Genomic DNA, 18764 nt, shown 5'->3' on the forward strand with positions numbered 1-18764 from the left:
ATTGTGTACGCTCGTCCGGGCACAGTACCTAACTGAGGCTTGGAGGAGGGTCATAGTGGGAGGAGCCACTGCACACCAGGTAGTCTAAGATCTTTCTAGAGTGCCCAGCCTCCTTCGGAGCCCGCTATTCCCCATGGTCCTTACGGAGTTCCCAGCATCCACTACGGACTACGAGAAATAGAATTACCGGTGAGTAAATTCTTATTTTTACACACACTCCCCGTAAACGGTCAGTTAACACCCAGAAACACTCACTTCCTGTCAATCACTCTGCGGTCAGCAGTGCGTCTGAAAAGCGTCGCTAGACCTTGTGTGAAACTATGTCGCGCGTGCGCACTGCGCCCCATACGCATGCGCAGAAGTGCCGCTTTTTAACCTAATCGCTGCTCTGCGAACGAAAGCAGCTAGCGATCAACTCGGAATGACCACCTCAGTCAGTAGCTTTGCACAAGCTTGGATATCCCTAGAACCTGGACTGTTGGGCTGCGTTTGTGAACCACTGGGTTAGGCTAGAACACCATTTGTAGAAAGGTAACGCACACACAGTAGTGGCCCTGCGAGGTGTGAGAATGCACACACACAATAGGCCTTTCTCTCGCTGCGCTTTAACACGTATATATATGACAGTATAACGTGTCTGATGCCTTCTTCATGTTCTCTCCCTCCCCTCCGCACATCGGCCCGCTTTGTGATCGCTCCCTAAATCTCATTTATACACACACCGGCCAATCCATCCGCCTGCCGCGCAATGTGTCAGGTGTGACTATAAGCGTATATACCTGGCTGCGGAGCTAGCTCCATTCTGTGCTTCTGCCAGGCACCGCCGGCCTTCATCCTACGCTGGCATACACTGTGCTGGGCACCATCTGCAGGATCTCAGCCGGATATTGCTGGTGATCAGCTCTGTTTGTTCAGTCCGGTGTGAATGGAGCAGTCGGTGGTTTCCCCTGCAGCAGCGTGTACGGACACCTACAGAATGTGTTAGTCTCCGCTCTGACAGCCGTGTGATGGGTGTTATCTGCAGAAGCTGGTATCAGATCGCTGTAATGACAGATCTGCGTCTCTCTTGTGCAATCTAATTACTAATTATATAATAGTGTGTGACTGGCAGCTGTGTGTGCTGGGTGACGGGACAGCCGTGTTATTATATCACAGCCACCGTGGCTTCTGGTACGTTGTACAGGGTCAGGGGATAGCTGGAGATGCCGCCTCAAGGACACCATATCCCCCCCCTTCCCACACATCATATATCCATACAAGCATGTATGTGGGGGGGATTCTTCCTAGGGTAACGCTCTGCAGACGGAATGGGTTTGTTGGGGCCGCACTATTGGTTGACAGGCAGAGTAGGTTGACATGAGGTTTTTGTTTTGTTTTTTTTGGTGTTAATTTGCTGCTAATGATGCAGTTATAATGGGATGGCATTAAGGCAAACAGTGGAAGTGCAGTAATTAGATAATCTCAGCAAGCGGAGTGACGGCATTGTGCAGAAACAGTGTATAGTCTTCTAGCCAGAATGTTCTATATATTAATACATACGAGAAGTAACACAGTCAGTGTGGGAAATATGTCCAGTAAACCAGCCACAAAGCAGAATCTTCTGCGTCTCCGCGTTACGTGTTATGTGCTGGTCTCTGAAAATAATCCTTTCCCTTTCTTCTTTTCCAGGTCTGGGAGTTCACAGCGTCCCGAAGGCTAATTTAGCTTCACCGATTGATTTTTCCCCTCCTTGCAGTCCCAACCCATTAAAGAAAGGAGGAAGCATTAATTGGTCGCTCCCGGATAAAATTAAATCCCCGCGGACGGTCCGGAAGCTGTCTATGAAAATGAAAAAATTGCCGGAGCTCAGCAGAAAGCTGAGTGTCAGAGGGACGTTAAATCCCGCCAGCGGAGAGCAGCCGCCTTCCACCTCTAAGAGAGCCTGCCAGGACGCAAGCCACGTTGCCTCGCTATCTCCTGCCGGACAGGCAGCGGCCGCCAGCAGAAACGTCATCAGTCGGTATCACCTCGACAGCAGCGTGTCTTCCAGCTACAAGAAGAAAAGTTCAGGCACTTCCAAGTCCTCCAGTAAGGGGGGTTATCTCAGTGACGGAGACTCCCCCGAACTTATAGCCAAGTCTGGTAAACATGGGGGGGAGAGGTCGGCAAAGGGAAAAGAGCCGCTTTCCAGCAACTATGCAAAGTCCGACTTAGACGTTGACTCGTTTCGACACTACAGTTTCTCCGATCAGCCCAAGTGTTTTCAGTATGTGTCGGGACTCATGAGCGTGCATTTTTACGGGGCGGAGGATTTAAAACCACCTAAAATCGACTCAAAGGACGTGTTCTGCGCCATACAGGTGGATTCAGTGAATAAAGCCAGGACCGCCTTGCTGACCTGTAGGACTTCGTTTCTCGGAATGGATCACACGTTCAACATCGAGCTTGAGAACGCCCAGCATTTGAAACTGGTTGTGTTTCGTTGGGACCCAGCCAACAAGAAGAACCGGGTTTGCTGCCACGGGACCGTTATTCTGCCTGCACTTTTCAGGGTGACAAAAACCCACCAGCTGGCGGTGAAACTGGAGCCCCGCGGCCTGATCTATGCAAAGCTGACTCTCATGGAGCAGTGGGAGAACTCCTCAGACCGCCTCGGGGTGGATCGCGAGCCGGTCATATTCGGGGTAGATGCCCGGCAGGTGGTGGAGAAGGAGAACGCGGGATTAATGGTTCCGCTTCTCATGGAGAAATGCATTGTGGAGATTGAGAAGAGAGGTTGCCAGGTACTGTCTGTGATAACCACTTGCAGGATTGTCATGTGGCAATGAAGGTTGTGTAGCGACTGGAGTAAAAGGACACACATTTGCTAAACATGTGCTCCGGTGGGGTATTCAATTGAGGGGTATTCAATTAAATGCCAGCGGATTCGGCCAATGAGTCTGTGCGACATTGCTGTAATTTTTGGCGGCAGGGATCTTGCTAAAAAGTGCTCGCTGCCCCATGGGGTGCCATCACTTTAAAGTGAGCTCAACATTCAGACGGGCGTGCGAAGGGGGTGAATCAGGCTGCCGCTCCCGGCATTGAAACGGCGTGGTAATAAATAATCCGTCCCTTCGCACCTAATTGAATTCCCCCCATTGTGTCTGCTAATAACAAGACTAAGGGTATATTCAATTAGTGTGGATCCTCTCCAGAGAGGATCCAACACTTCACTATTCAGTTTGAGGGCATTTCCAACAGGTTTTTGCCAATTTTCAACAATGCTGATCCGACTTTTTTTTTAAAGTCGAATCGGCATTGTCGCAAACAGGCCAAAAACCTGTCGGAAATGCCCTCACATTCGACAAAACAGGTGTATCGGCGGGCAAATTCGCAGATCCACCTGTTTTTCAACATGTCAGAATCTCCGACAAGTCGGTAAAACGGCACTAGTATTGAATAGGTCGAATGCAGATTGGACCTAAAAAAGTCGAAAAGTGCAGTTTTTCCAACTTTTTGGAAATTCCGACACTAATTGAATAGACCCCTATGGGGAAATTTAATTGTTTTTGAACAGTTGGAGCTGTTCAATTGTTAAGCCAATTGGGCGCAAGTGCCACAGGCGCCCATAATTTCTGCTCGCACTCTCCTGAAGTGGCGAGCAGAAATGTGGGACTTCTGGGCACCCATACTGCATTTTCAGCAGCACGCCCGGTACTTTAGGCTGGTTTTGCCGCTTTATCAGGTAAAACCCGATGCATTTGGCCATGACAAGTGCTATAAGTAAAGGGCACCAACAATAATTGAATAGCTCCATCAGGCACCCATTACTTCTAGGTGTGCATATAACAATTGAATTCCCCCTTAGTGATGCATATACGTAGGTAGTAAGTATCATATTTGTCTGTCCATGTGATGCGGATATCCAGTCTCATTACTGTAATGATCTCTTATGGCCGTCTGCACAGGAGACGGATCTAGCGGATCATAGTGGCGCGGGAAACGTGTGCTCAGAGCCGTGTGTGGCAGGATGCTGGCTCATGTCTGTTCTCTTCCTCTCCTGCCTGGGATAGCTGGCAGTGTCGGTGTGATGGGCACAAGCTTATGCCAGGCTTTATATTACAGGGGGTTTGCATGCATTACGGGCACATTTTACAGCTTGTCTCCGGTACGGACGGGCATTGTCAGAATGCACCAGGAACTAGCGGCGTGTCTGTGGCATAGAGAACTGATGGGAGTGGCTGCGTCCTATGGGTACGGATAAGGGACGTTTTGTACGTCTCCCCGCAGGTGGCACTGAGCTGGCAGTATACACAGCACTGTACTGTGACTGCTGTTCTGATCCTATACTCCGCTATGCTGTTCTGCACCTGTCGTGCTGCAGCACCGGGTAATATTGATGGCCCCTGACGGAGCACCTGCCAGGTGTTTGGGAGAGAGCAGCTGTCCTTGTACACGTCTGTTTGCACATGCTGATGGCAGAGCCCGTCCCGGGGGGGGTGTTACTGGGCGACCGTCCTCAGACACAGATTGTCATGTAGGGTTCAAAGTCTGTATAAACACTTGTGGTGTTGTCTTAGCTGGATTGCGTCCTTGTGTATCCTAGCAATGTGTTCCCTTACAGCTAGAGAGACAGGGTCGCCTCTGGGGACTGACTTCTGCAGCTGCGTTCTCATTGCACTTCCTCCAATAGTACATATTATTATGCGGCTTTCAAATCGCTTCGCCTTTCCAAGTTTCCATGCGGTCAGCGGCATTTACTGCGCACACATATTAACATCACCTCGGTTGTAGCTATTTACAGATGTACAGGAATACCAGCTGCATTACCATGCAGAATGTTTTCTAAATCAGCAATATCCCAAGCTTGTTGTTCTTCGCGTGTGTGTGTGTGTGTGTGTGTGTGTGTGTGTGGGGTATATGTGTGTGTGGGGTATGTGTGTGTGGGGTATATGTGTGCGTGTGTGTGGGGTACATGTGTGGGGTATATGTGTGCGTGTGTGTGTGTGTGTGTGTGTGTGTGGTATATATGTGTGGGGTATATGTATATATGGGGTATATGTGTGTGTGTGGTAAATATATATATATATATATATAATGTGTGTGTGGTAAATATATATATGTGTGTGTGGTATGTGTGTGTGTGTGTGGTATATGTGTGTGTGTGTGTGGTATATCTGTGTGTGGTAAATATATATATATATATATGTGTGTTGTATATGTGTGTGTAGTATATGTGTGCGTAGTGTGTGTGGTATATCTGTGTGTGTGGTAAATATATATATGTGTGTTGTATATGTGTGTGTGATTAGTGGTTTCCTAAGTTATCACATGACACACTGTGCGTCACATATTCATCATATTCTCATTTCCAAGCAGCACAGCTGGTACATTGCATGGAGCTGGCCCCGGACCAGCCTGAGTACTTAGTACTGTACCTGTCTGTAACCCCCCCGTCAGTCTGTATTCTTCTTGGTAATACTGGTGAAATACAGGAATTGAATCTGATGTGGAATTACATATGCATTAGTTTGCGGTGCCTTTTTTAATGCAAGAAGTGCGAGAACGCCCGGCTTTAAATATTCTTTTAGATGGTATTAATTGTGCATTCAGTCTTCTATGAATTATATCTTGTGTCCCTTACCAGCACCTCATTGTAGTCGCAGTGCGCTCCTGGTGTGGTGCACATCATGAAACAAGCGTTCAAAACGCACTGCAAGCTTAATTCACGTGAAGTATAAATATACACTGCTTCATCCGGGCCATTTATTTCTGCATCTGCGCCCAGTTACACGCACTTACTGTAGCTTGCGTTATAATTCTGTATTTCCCATGAGAGTCTGTGACGTTGCTTATTCTTCTGTATTGTGTGCCGTAGGTGGTGGGGCTGTACAGGCTCTGCGGCTCTGCCGCCGTGAAGAAAGAATTGCGAGAGGCGTTTGAGAGGGACAGTAAAGCAGTCAGACTGTGCGAGAGTGAATACCCGGACATTAACGTTATAACAGGTAATTAAGTGCGATGACGAAGCTTGATGAGCGATTGTGCGGATATAAAGTTCTGTGTGCTCTCTGTGTCTGCCTAGGCTTTTATTTCTGTGGCTTAGTATTCTGCGCCAGCATGAAGGTGAAAGGGTCTGCGGTACCCGCTCTGTATCCAGGAAACGCACATCTTATATGTTACAGGGAAGACGGCGGTAGAGCATGGGTACATGGAGGAAGGGCGTACTGCTTGTACAGTGCTGCACCATGGGAATATTCCAAGCTGTCGGGTTCAGGGTCATTTCTCAAACACTTCCCCATATACAATAGGCCTCGTCACGTGTTTCCCCTCAGATCTAGGGCTTTTGTCCAGCGATACCATATTCTTTGTGACGTAGGACTGTTAAGAAATGAAGGGGGACATTTACTAAGCAGTGATAAGAGCGGAGAAGTGAGCCAGTGGAGAAGTTGCCCATGGCAACCAATCAGCACTGAAGTAACAGCTATAATTTGCATACTATAAAATTATACAGAGCTGCTGATTGGTTGATGGGGCCACTTCTCCACTGGCTCACTTCTCCGCTCTTATCACTGCTTAGTAAATGTCCCCCTAAGAATTTTACAGACAAGTCCCATGTTAGGATTCTTATCATGGTGTAGACCTTGTATTGGCTCATTACCCCCTGGTGGTTAGATGCCCATCTTTCCGCTGTCACCATGCCCCCTGCACTGAGGTAGTCTTGTTGCAGCGCATTGGGGTTTATGTCCACATTCTCTTACTTTCCGCATCTCTTCCAGCTTGATACAAGTCCTCCGTCCTTCCTCAGAACAGCTGCACACGGGCTGTTTGTTTCATGTGGCGCCAATGGCGATGGATTACTACGTGTTGCCGCCATATTGGACCGGCCCCGCTGTTTGTGCTGGTTATATGGAGGCTGTCAGATGGCCACACGGTCGCTGCTGACCGAGGTTACTAACGTTCCAGAATATCTCCTGGAAAAGTGCAGCAGGCAGGGCAAATGGCGTGGAAATGTGATACTGTTCCCTTCAGCGCTGACATAAGGGGCAGGCGTCCGCTATGGGTCCTGACCATTAAATCCAGCAAGACTTTCTGTTTCATATATGACTGTAATGTTTCAACCTCAAACGTCCTGCAGGATTGTCCGGAGTACCCCCGGGTTATTCTGCCACCCGAGGGCTCAGTATAGACCACTTTAGGGCCACTCCCCAGTTTACATAACGACTGGCCGGCTGCGTTCCCTGTTATCTTCTTGTTGTTGGCGTGCGATTGCTGTGTGCACGCGCAGACGATTGGCTCATCTGCTGTTATGGTGGGGGGCTCATAGTTGTGCCGTTTCATCATGTCTGTCTTCACCCATGTGAATTTGATGCCAAGTAAAGCATGTCATACACTTAACAGTTCACTGGCTCTGAAAAATGAGAGTTAATGAAGTGGACGGCTCTTTCTGCTTTGCTGCGGGGACTGGCAGCTCCGGCCCGACAAGCTTAAATCTAGTAAAAATAACTGGGCCCTGGAACAGAGCTAATTTAACAGCTAGCTTGCAAGGGGATTAGCGGGGGGGCAGAGGGCATCCCCCAATTCCTACAATATTTCTTTGTCAAGGGATTAACGAGGTAAAAGTCACCAGTGGAGGAATTGGGAAATGAAAGAATGACACTTTGTATTGTTCCTCTAGGAGAGTAATTGCCGTGTTCCCTGTGTGCATCCCACAGAATTGGCCTTTTACATTTCCCCCCAAATCTGATGCTTTTGGGACGTTGCGCTCAGTGACAGCGGAATAATTTGCTCCTTATTATTATTATTATTATTATTATTATCCTTTATTTATATGGCGCCACAAGGGTTCCGCAGCGCCCAATTACAGAGTACATAAATAATCAAACAGGAAAACAGCAACTTACAGTTGATGACAGTATAGGACAAGTACAGGGTAAATAAACATAGTTACATCAGCAGATGACACTGGAATAAGTATCAGGTGGCAGAAGACTGCTGGATGTGGTGCAGTTGAAGATTATTAAAGTAAGAAAGGATAAGCACATGAGGGAAGAGGGCCCTGCTCGTGAGAGCTTACATTCTAAAGGGGAGGGGTAGACAGACAGGGGTGACACAGATGGGGTACATAGAGTGTAGAACAGAGGGTTAGGATGAGATTTGGCTGGGTTTGCTTATCTTATCATGCTGTAAGATCAGGGGCGATACATTGTATCTTAATAAGCACTTTTTTCCCCACTTTAATTGATGTGTAACTGTTCCATGTAATGTATGGCCAGTGGTTTGTGTGATTACTGGAGGTTACACCGGCCGCCATGAAACGTGTGCGATAAAACAGCGCCACGCATTGCCCATACAGATGTGTCCCCTCCCCTCATTACCCCACGCAGCGCGAGACGCCGGTTGTGAGTGAGCCGCCAGGTCCCATACAGCTCTGATCTTTTTTTCACCGGAAATGTCTTATTCATAACGCAATGCGGCTAGGACGCACGAGGAGATATAGAACACCTGTATACTGTGTGTGCCTGAGTCTGTATACGGAGCAGTAAAGGACTTGGATTGGAAAAATGTTTCGGCTGCTACATTGTAGCACTTCGTGTACAGATTCAGAGACTCAGTCACACGCAGATATACAAGTGTCATATCACTTTAATCAGCACAGTCGCATTGTGTTGCAAAGAAGATGCATTTTCTGCAAAAAGAAGCAAAAACACGTCCAGCGCTAGAAGATTCTCAGGTGACCGGCGTGCTAGGAGGGGCTATTTGGTGTGACTGTAAAAAGCTGTATGGGGACAGCGTCTGTAGTTATAAAACAAATGATATTTCTGAGTAATAACTATACATCCCTTGTGTTACTTAGCCTGTAGCTCTGTCCTGTACTCATTTCTTATACTGCCTACTGGTGTATCTCGATCCGAACTGTGCATGTGTGTCGCCGCTCAGCGACGGGTTTGTGCGAAGGATCCATTAGCACGGGCGATTGCAAGGAGATTGACGGGAAGAGGGCGTTTGTGGGTGGTAACTGACCGTTTTCTGGGAGGGGTTGGAAAACGCAGTCGTGTTCAAGTGTTTGCAGAGCGGGTGTCTGACGTCAATTCTGGCCCCGGACAGGCTGATGTGATTGCAGCGGCTGAGTAAGTCCTGGGCTGCGCAGAGACTGCACAAGATCTGTTTGTACCGCTCGGCTACACATGCGTTCGCACACTTGCACAGCTTAAATACACTCCCCCTGTGGGCGGCGACTATCTGATCGCAGCGCTTCAAACATCACCGCCCAGCGATCAGATCTGAATTACCCCCACAGTGTATAGTGAATACGCAGCAGCCGGACACTGAAGGTGACCACATATAGTAACTTTGTATTTGGTCATTTTACCAAAAGTAGCCAATTATTCTGGTGTGAGCAGAATCCTGGGCAGAGGCCGGAGCGCCCCATAGACTATCATTACCTCCTGTGTGTCGCCCGCTGTCTCCGCATTGCTCCTTCTATAATATAGCATCACCCCCTGCACTGAAACCCTAATGTGTGTCCATAGAGCGCGGTCACAGCGTGTTCCTTCCTCCCTGCACTGCGTTATAAGTAGCAGGAAGAGTCCTCCTTGTGGGACGGCTGGTGGCTTTCTCCAGAGACCATACTGACTACAGTAACAAGTCTTCCTTTGTTATATAGTAAACACAGATGGTATTCCTGTCATGCATTTGGGGATTAGCAGCTCTGGTTTGGCAATCATACCTCCAGCTAACAACATAGAGGCCTTGGAATAGACGGACTTCCTGTGTGTAATGTTATTTCTTGGCAGCTGTCAGGCCAGAGACACACGGCCTCTCTTCTAGATGTACGGTGTGACCCTGCAGCTGTGTGCTGGAGATACACTGCTGCTGTAGCCCTGGGGCGTTACATCCAGCACAGTGTAATCTAACACAGGGTCCTACAGGGCGCCCGGATGTCTCTACCGCCTAATGCTGCCCATTCTGTAAATGCCGGCCAAGTACCACTTACTAATGCTTACTCCGAGCTACACCGTTACACAGTAACTGTACAGCCTGGTATTATGTACTGTGCAGCGCCGTACAGACTGTGTATATAGTCACTGCTGTAGCTCAGTGTATACACTGTATGGTGGCTGTGTGTACTGTCTGTACTGTACAGTCTGGTATTATTAATGTGCAGCGCCGTACAGACTGTATATATAGTCACTGCTGTAGCTCAGTGTATACACTGTATGGTGGCTGTGTGTACTGTCTGTACTGTACAGTCTGGTATTATGTAATGTGCAGCGCCGTACAGACTGTATATATAGTCACTGCTGTAGCTCAGTGTATACACTGTATGGTGGCTGTGTGTACTGTCTGTACTGTACAGTCTGGTATTATGTACTGTGCAGCGCTGTACAGACTGTATATATAGTCACTGCTGTGGGTGATTAGGCTCTAGCTCAGTGTATACACTGTATGGTGGCTGTGTGTACTGTACAGTCTGGTGTTATGTACTGTGCAGCGTTGTCCTAGTTATACAGACTGTATATATAGTCACTGCTGTGGGTGATTAGGCTCTAGATCAGTGTATACACTGTATGGTGGCTGTGTGTACTGTACAGTCTGGTATTATGTACTGTGCAGCGCTGTACAGACTGTATATATAGTCACTGCTGTGGGTGATTAGGCTCTAGATCAGTGTATACACTGTATGGTGGCTGTATGTACTGTACAGTCTGGTATTATGTACTGTGCAGCGTTGTCCTAGTTATACAGACTGTATATAATATAGTCACTGCTGTGGGTGATTAGGCTCTAGCTCAGTGTATGCACTGTATGGTGGCTGTGTGTACTGTACAGTCTGGTATTATGTACTGTGCAGCGCTGTACAGACTGTGTATATATAGTCACTGCTGTGGGTGATTAGGCTCTAGCTCAGTGTATGCACTGTATGGTGGCTGTGTGTACTGTACAGTCTGGTATTATGTACTGTGCAGCGCTGTACAGACTGTATATATAGTCACTGCTGTAGCTCAGTGTATACACTGTATGGTGGCTGTGTGTACTGTCTGTACTGTACAGTCTGGTATTATGTACTGTGCAGCGCTGTACAGACTGTATATATAGTCACTGCTGTGGGTGATTAGGCTCTAGCTCAGTGTATACACTGTATGGTGGCTGTGTGTACTGTACAGTCTGGTGTTATGTACTGTGCAGCGTTGTTCTAGTTATACAGACTGTATATATAGTCACTGCTGTGGGTGATTAGGCTCTAGATCAGTGTATACACTCTATGGTGGCTGTGTGTACTGTACAGTCTGGTATTATGTACTGTGCAGCGCTGTACAGACTGTATATATAGTCACTGCTGTGGGTGATTAGGCTCTAGATCAGTGTATACACTGTATGGTGGCTGTATGTACTGTACAGTCTGGTATTATGTACTGTGCAGCGTTGTCCTAGTTATACAGACTGTATATATAGTCACTGCTGTGGGTGATTAGGCTCTAGCTCAGTGTATGCACTGTATGGTGGCTGTGTGTACTGTACAGTCTGGTATTATGTACTGTGCAGCGCTGTACAGACTGTGTATATATATAGTCACTGCTGTGGGTGATTAGGCTCTAGCTCAGTGTATGCACTGTATGGTGGCTGTGTGTACTGTACAGTCTGGTATTATGTACTGTGCAGCGCTGTACAGACTGTATATATAGTCACTGCTGTGGGTGATTAGGCTCTAGCTCAGTGTATGTAGTGTATGGGGGCTGTATGTACTGTACAGTCTGGTATTATGTACTGTGCAGCGCTGTACAGACTGTATATATAGTCACTGCTGTAGGTGATTAGGCTCTAGATCAGTGTATACACTGTATGGTGGCTGTGTGTACTGTACAGTCTGGTATTATGTACTGTGCAGCACCGTACAGACTGTATATATAGTCACTGCTGTGGGTGAGTAGGCTCTAGATCAGTGTATACACTGTATGGTGGCTGTGTGTACTGTCTGTACTGTACAGTCTGGTATTATGTACTGTGCAGCGCTGTACAGACTGTATATATAGTCACTGCTGTGGGTGATTAGGCTCTAGATCAGTGTATACACTGTATGGTGGCTGTATGTACTGTACAGTCTGGTATTATGTACTGTGCAGCGTTGTCCTAGTTATACAGACTGTATATATAGTCACTGCTGTGGGTGATTAGGCTCTAGCTCAGTGTATGCACTGTATGGTGGCTGTGTGTACTGTACAGTCTGGTATTATGTACTGTGCAGCGCTGTACAGACTGTATATATAGTCACTGCTGTGGGTGATTAGGCTCTAGCTCAGTGTATGCAGTGTATGGGGGCTGTATGTACTGTACAGTCTGGTATTATGTACTGTGCAGCGCTGTACAGACTGTATATATAGTCACTGCTGTGGGTGATTAGGCTCTAGATCAGTGTATGCACTGTATGGTGGCTGTATGTACTGTACAGTCTGGTGTTATGTACTGTGCAGCGTTGTCCTAGTTATACAGACTGTATATATAGTCACTGCTGTGGGTGATTAGGCTCTAGCTCAGTGTATACACTGTATGGTGGCTGTATGTACTGTACAGTCTGGTATTATGTACTGTGCAGCGTTGTCCTAGTTATACAGACTGTATATATAGTCACTGCTGTGGGTGATTAGGCTCTAGCTCAGTGTATACACTGTATGGTGGCTGTGTGTACTGTCTGTACTGTACAGTATGGTAGTATGTACTGTACAGCGCTGTACAGACTGTATATATAGTCACTGCTGTGGGTGATTAGGCTCTAGCTCAGTGTATACACTGTATGGGGGCTGTGTGTACTGTACAGTCTGGTATTATGTACTGTGCAGCACCGTACAGACTGTATATATAGTCACTGCTGGTGGTGATTAGGCTCTAGCTCAGTGTATACACTGTATGGTGGCTGTGTGTACTGTACAGTCTGGTATTATGTACTGTGCAGCACCGTACAGACTGTATATATAGTCACTGCTGTGGGTGATTAGGCTCTAGCTCAGTGTATACACTGTATGGTGGCTGTGTGTACTGTACAGTCTGGTATTATGTACTGTGCAGCGCTGTACAGACTGTATATATAGTCACTGCTGTGGGTGATTAGGCTCTAGCTCAGTGTATGCACTGTATGGTGACTGTGTGTACTGTCTGTACTGTACAGTCTGGTATTATGTACTGTGCAGCGCTGTACAGACTGTATATATAGTCACTGCTGTAGGTGATTAGGCTCTAGATCAGTGTATACACTGTATGGTGGCTGTGTGTACTGTACAGTCTGGTATTATGTACTGTGCAGCACCGTACAGACTGTATATATAGTCACTGCTGTGGGTGAGTAGGCTCTAGATCAGTGTATACACTGTATGGTGGCTGTGTGTACTGTCTGTACTGTACAGTCTGGTATTATGTACTGTGCAGCGCTGTACAGACTGTATATATAGTCACTGCTGTGGGTGATTAGGCTCTAGATCAGTGTATACACTGTATGGTGGCTGTATGTACTGTACAGTCTGGTATTATGTACTGTGCAGCGTTGTCCTAGTTATACAGACTGTATATATAGTCACTGCTGTGGGTGATTAGGCTCTAGATCAGTGTATTCACTGTATGGGGGCTGTATGTACTGTACAGTCTGGTATTATGTACTGTGCAGCACCGTACAGACTGTATATATAGTCACTGCTGTGGGTGATTAGGCTCTAGATCAGTGTATGCACTGTATGGTGGCTGTGTGTACTGTACAGTTTGGTATTATGTACTGTGCAGCACCGTACAGACTGTATATATAGTCACTGCTGTGGGTGATTAGGCTCTAGCTTAGTGTATGCACTGTATGTGGGCTATATGTACTGTACAGTCTGGTGTTATGTACTGTGCAGCGTTGTCCTAGTTATACAGACTGTATATATAGTCACTGCTGTGGGTGATTAGGCTCTAGCTCAGTGTATACACTGTATGGGGGCTGTATGTACTGTACAGTCTGGTATTATGTACTGTGCAGCACCGTACAGACTGTATATATAGTCACTGCTGTGGGTGATTAGGCTCTAGCTCAGTGTATGCACTGTATGGTGGCTGTATTTACTGTACAGTCTGGTATTATGTACTGTGCAGCGCTGTACAGACTGTATATATAGTCACTGCTGTGGGTGATTAGGCTCTAGATCAGTGTATGCACTGTATGGTGGCTGTGTGTACTGTACAGTCTGGTATTATGTACTGTGCAGCGCTGTACAGACTGTATATATAGTCACTGCTGTGGGTGATTAGGCTCTAGCTCAGTGTATGCACTGTATGGTGGCTGTGTGTACTGTACAGTCTGGTATTATGTACTGTGCAGCGCTGTACAGACTGTATATATAGTCACTGCTGTGGGTGATTAGGCTCTAGCTCAGTGTATGCACTGTATGGTGGCTGTGTGTACTGTCTGTACTGTACAGTCTGGTATCATGTACTGTGCAGCGCTGTATAGACTGTATATATAGTCACTGCTGTGGGTGATTAGGCTCTAGCTCAGTGTATGCACTGTATGGTGGCTGTGTGTACTGTACAGTCTGGTATTATGTACTGTGCAGCGCTGTACAGACTGTATATATAGTCACTGCTGTGGGTGATTAGGCTCTAGCTCCGTGTATGCACTGTATGGTGGCTGTGTGTACTGTCTGTACTGTACAGTCTGGTATCATGTACTGTGCAGCGCTGTATAGACTGTATATATAGTCACTGCTGTGGGTGATTAGGCTCTAGATCAGTGTATGCACTGTATGGGGGCTGTGTGTACTGTCTGGTATTATGTACTGTGCAGCGCTGTACAGACTGTATATATAGTCACTGCTGTGGGTGATTAGGCTCTAGCTCAGTGTATGCACTGTATGGGGGCTGTGTGTACTGTACAGTCTGGTATTATGTACTGTGCAGCGCTGTACAGACTGTATATATAGTCACTGCTGTGGGTGATTAGGCTCTAGCTCAGTGTATACACTGTATGGTGGCTGTGTGTACTGTACAGTCTGGTATTATGTACTGTGCAGCGCTGTACAGACTGTATATATAGTCACTGCTGTGGGTGATTAGGCTCTAGATCAGTGTATGCACTGTATGGTGGCTGTGTGTACTGTCTGTACTGTACAGTCTGGTATTATGTACTGTGCAGCGCTGTACAGACTGTATATATAGTCACTGCTGTAGGTGATTAGGCTCTAGCTCAGTGTATGCTCTGTATGGTGGCTGTATGTACTGTACAGTCTGGTATTATGTACTGTGCAGTGCTGTACAGCCTGTATATAGTCACTGCTGTGGGTGATTAGGCTCTAGCTCAGTGTATACACTGTATGGTGGCTGTGTGTACTGTACAGTCTGGTATTATGTACTGTGCAGCACCGTACAGACTGTATATATAGTCACTGCTGTAGGTGATTAGGCTCTAGCTCAGTGTATACACTGTATGGTGGCTGTATGTACTGTACAGTCTGGTATTATGTACTGTGCAGCGTTGTCCTAGTTATACAGACTGTATATATAGTCACTGCTGTGGGTGATTAGGCTCTAGCTCAGTGTATGCACTGTATGGTGGCTGTGTGTACTGTACAGTCTGGTATTATGTACTGTGCAGCGCTGTACAGACTGTATATATAGTCACTGCTGTGGGTGATTAGGCTCTAGCTCAGTGTATACACTGTATGGTGGCTGTCTGTACTGTACAGTCTGGTATTATGTACTGTGCAGCACCGTACAGACTGTATATATAGTCACTGCTGTAGGTGATTAGGCTCTAGCTCAGTGTATACACTGTATGGTGGCTGTGTGTACTGTACAGTCTGGTATTATGTACTGTGCAGCACCGTACAGACTGTATATATAGTCACTGCTGTAGGTGATTAGGCTCTAGCTCAGTGTATACACTGTATGGTGGCTGTATGTACTGTACAGTCTGGTATTATGTACTGTGCAGCATTGTCCTAGTTATACAGACTGTATATATAGTCACTGCTGTGGGTGATTAGGCTCTAGCTCAGTGTATACACTGTATGGTGGCTGTGTGTACTGTACAGTCTGGTATTATGTACTGTGCAGCACCGTACAGACTGTATATATAGTCACTGCTGTAGGTGATTAGGCTCTAGCTCAGTGTATACACTGTATGGTGGCTGTATGTACTGTACAGTCTGGTATTATGTACTGTGCAGCATTGTCCTAGTTATACAGACTGTATATATAGTCACTGCTGTGGGTGATTAGGCTCTAGCTCAGTGTATGCACTGGATGGTGGCTGTATGTACTGTACAGTCTGGTATTATGTACTGTGCAGCGCTGTACAGACTGTATATATAGTCACTGCTGTGGGTGATTAGGCTCTAGCTCAGTGTATGCACTGTATGGTGGCTGTGTGTACTGTACAGTCTGGTATTATGTACTGTGCAGCGCTGTACAGACTGTATATATAGTCACTGCTGTGGGTGATTAGGTAGACTGTATAGTAAATGCTGCCTGGCTTATGTCGGAGCCGCAGCCTGGCTTGTGCACAGGACATCACCCCCTAAATAACGGCAGAGATCAGAAGCCATATTGGGAGACTGAGGGAATGTGTCCTGACATGAGGTGCACAGGAGCTGGGGTTTTACTACTGGTTTATGTTCAGCACAGAAACCATCTCTCTGTGTGACCTGACTGTCTCTAGCTCTGTGCTCCACTCCTGTCACAACATGATGTGTGGAATTTGTCGCCTTCACATATTTGTGAAAAAAACTCAAAGGGGGAGATTGAAAGTGAATTGTGCGAGGATAGGAACGTGTTACTATCAGACATGTAACCTTGTGCGAGGATAGGAACGTGTTACCATCAGACATGTAACCTTGTGCGAGGATAGGAGCGTGTTACCATCAGACATGTAACCTTGTGCGAGGATAGGAGCGTGTTACCATCAGACATGTAACCTTGTGCGAGGATAGGAACGTGTTACCATCAGACATGTAACCTTGTGCGAGGATAGGAACGTGTTACCATCAGACATGTAATCTTGTGCGAGGATAGGAACGTGTTACCATCAGACATGTAAGCTTGTGCGAGGATAGGAACGTGTTACCATCAGACATGTAAGCTTGTGCGAGGATAGGAGCGTGTTACCATCAGACATGTAATCTTGTGCGAGGATAGGAACGTGTTACCATCAGACATGTAAGCTTGTGCGAGGATAGGAACGTGTTACCATCAGACATGTAACCTTGTGCGAGGATAGGAACGTGTTACCATCAGACATGTAAGCTTGTGCGAGGATAGGAACGTGTTACTATCAGCCATGTAACCTTGTGCGAGGATAGGAGCGTGTTACTATCAGACATGTAACCTTGTGCGAGGATAGGAGCGTGTTACTATCAGACATGTAATCTTGTGCGAGGATAGGAACGTGTTACCATCAGACATGTAAGCTTGTGCGAGGATAGGAACGTGTTACCATCAGACATGTAAGCTTGTGCGAGGATAGGAACGTGTTACCATCAGACATGTAAGCTTGTGCGAGGATAGGAACGTGTTACTATCAGCCATGTAACCTTGTGCGAGGATAGGAGCGTGTTACTATCAGACATGTAACCTTGTGCGAGGATAGGAGCGTGTTACTATCAGACATGTAAGCTTGTGCGAGGATAGGAACGTGTTACTATCAGACATGTAACCTTGTGCGAGGATAGGAACGTGTTACCATCAGACATGTAAGCTTGTGCGAGGATAGGAACGTGTTACCATCAGACATGTAACCTTGTGCGAGAATAGGAACGTGTTACCATCAGACATAACCTTGTGCGAGGATAGGAGCGTGTTACTATCAGACATGTAAGCTTGTGCGAGGATAGGAACGTGTTACCATCAGACATGTAACCTTGTGCGAGGATAGGAACGTGTTACTATCAGACATGTAATCTTGTGCGAGGATAGGAGCGTGTTACCATCAGACGTAACCTTGTGCGAGGATAGGAACGTGTTACCATCAGACGTAACCTTGTGCGAGGGTAGGAGCGTGTTACCATCAGACGTAACCTTGTGCGAGGGTAGGAGCGTGTTACTATCAGACATGTAACCTTGTGCGAGGATAGGAACGTGTTACCATCAGACATGTAACCTTGTGCGAGGATACGAGCGTGTTACTATCAGACATGTAACCTTGTGCGAGGATAGGAGCGTGTTACCATCAGACATGTAACCTTGTGCGAGGATAGGAGCGTGTTACTATCAGACATGTAACCTTGTGCGAGGATAGGAACGTGTTACCATCAGACATGTAACCTTGTGCGAGGATAGGAGCGTGTTACTATCAGACATGTAACCTTGTGCGAGGATAGGAGCGTGTTACTATCAGACATGTAACCTTGTGCGAGGATAGGAGCGTGTTACCATCAGACATGTAACCTTGTGCGAGAATAGGAACGTGTTACCATCAGACATGTAAACTTGTGCGAGGATAGGAACGTGTTACCATCAGACATGTAACCTTGTGCGAGAATAGGAACGTGTTACTATCAGACATGTAATCTTGTGCGAGGATAGGAACGTGTTACCATCAGACATGTAAGCTTGTGCGAGGATAGGAACGTGTTACCATCAGACATGTAACCTTGTGCGAGGATAGGAACGTGTTACCATCAGACATAACCTTGTGCGAGGATAGGAGCGTGTTACCATCAGACATGTAACCTTGTGCGAGAATAGGAACGTGTTACCATCAGACATGTAACCTTGTGCGAGGATAGGAGCGTGTTACCATCAGACATGTAAGCTTGTGCGAGGATAGGAACGTGTTACCATCAGACATG

The 18764-nt window shown here is 46.8% G+C and overlaps 1 protein-coding gene across 1 annotated transcript in view; it reads left to right on the plus strand.

Moving 5' to 3' along the window:
• Window positions 1-18764, plus strand: part of SYDE2 (synapse defective Rho GTPase homolog 2) — a 211187-nt gene that overhangs the window by 184530 nt on the left and 7893 nt on the right. The window contains exons 5-6 of the mRNA XM_063939297.1: window positions 1669-2762; window positions 5837-5963. Of these exons, the coding sequence (XP_063795367.1) occupies window positions 1669-2762; window positions 5837-5963 (1221 nt within the window). The remainder of the gene's footprint in view (window positions 1-1668; window positions 2763-5836; window positions 5964-18764) is intronic.

This window comes from Pseudophryne corroboree, chromosome 9 (assembly GCF_028390025.1).
Source record: "Pseudophryne corroboree isolate aPseCor3 chromosome 9, aPseCor3.hap2, whole genome shotgun sequence".
Lineage (NCBI taxonomy): Eukaryota > Metazoa > Chordata > Amphibia > Anura > Myobatrachidae > Pseudophryne > Pseudophryne corroboree.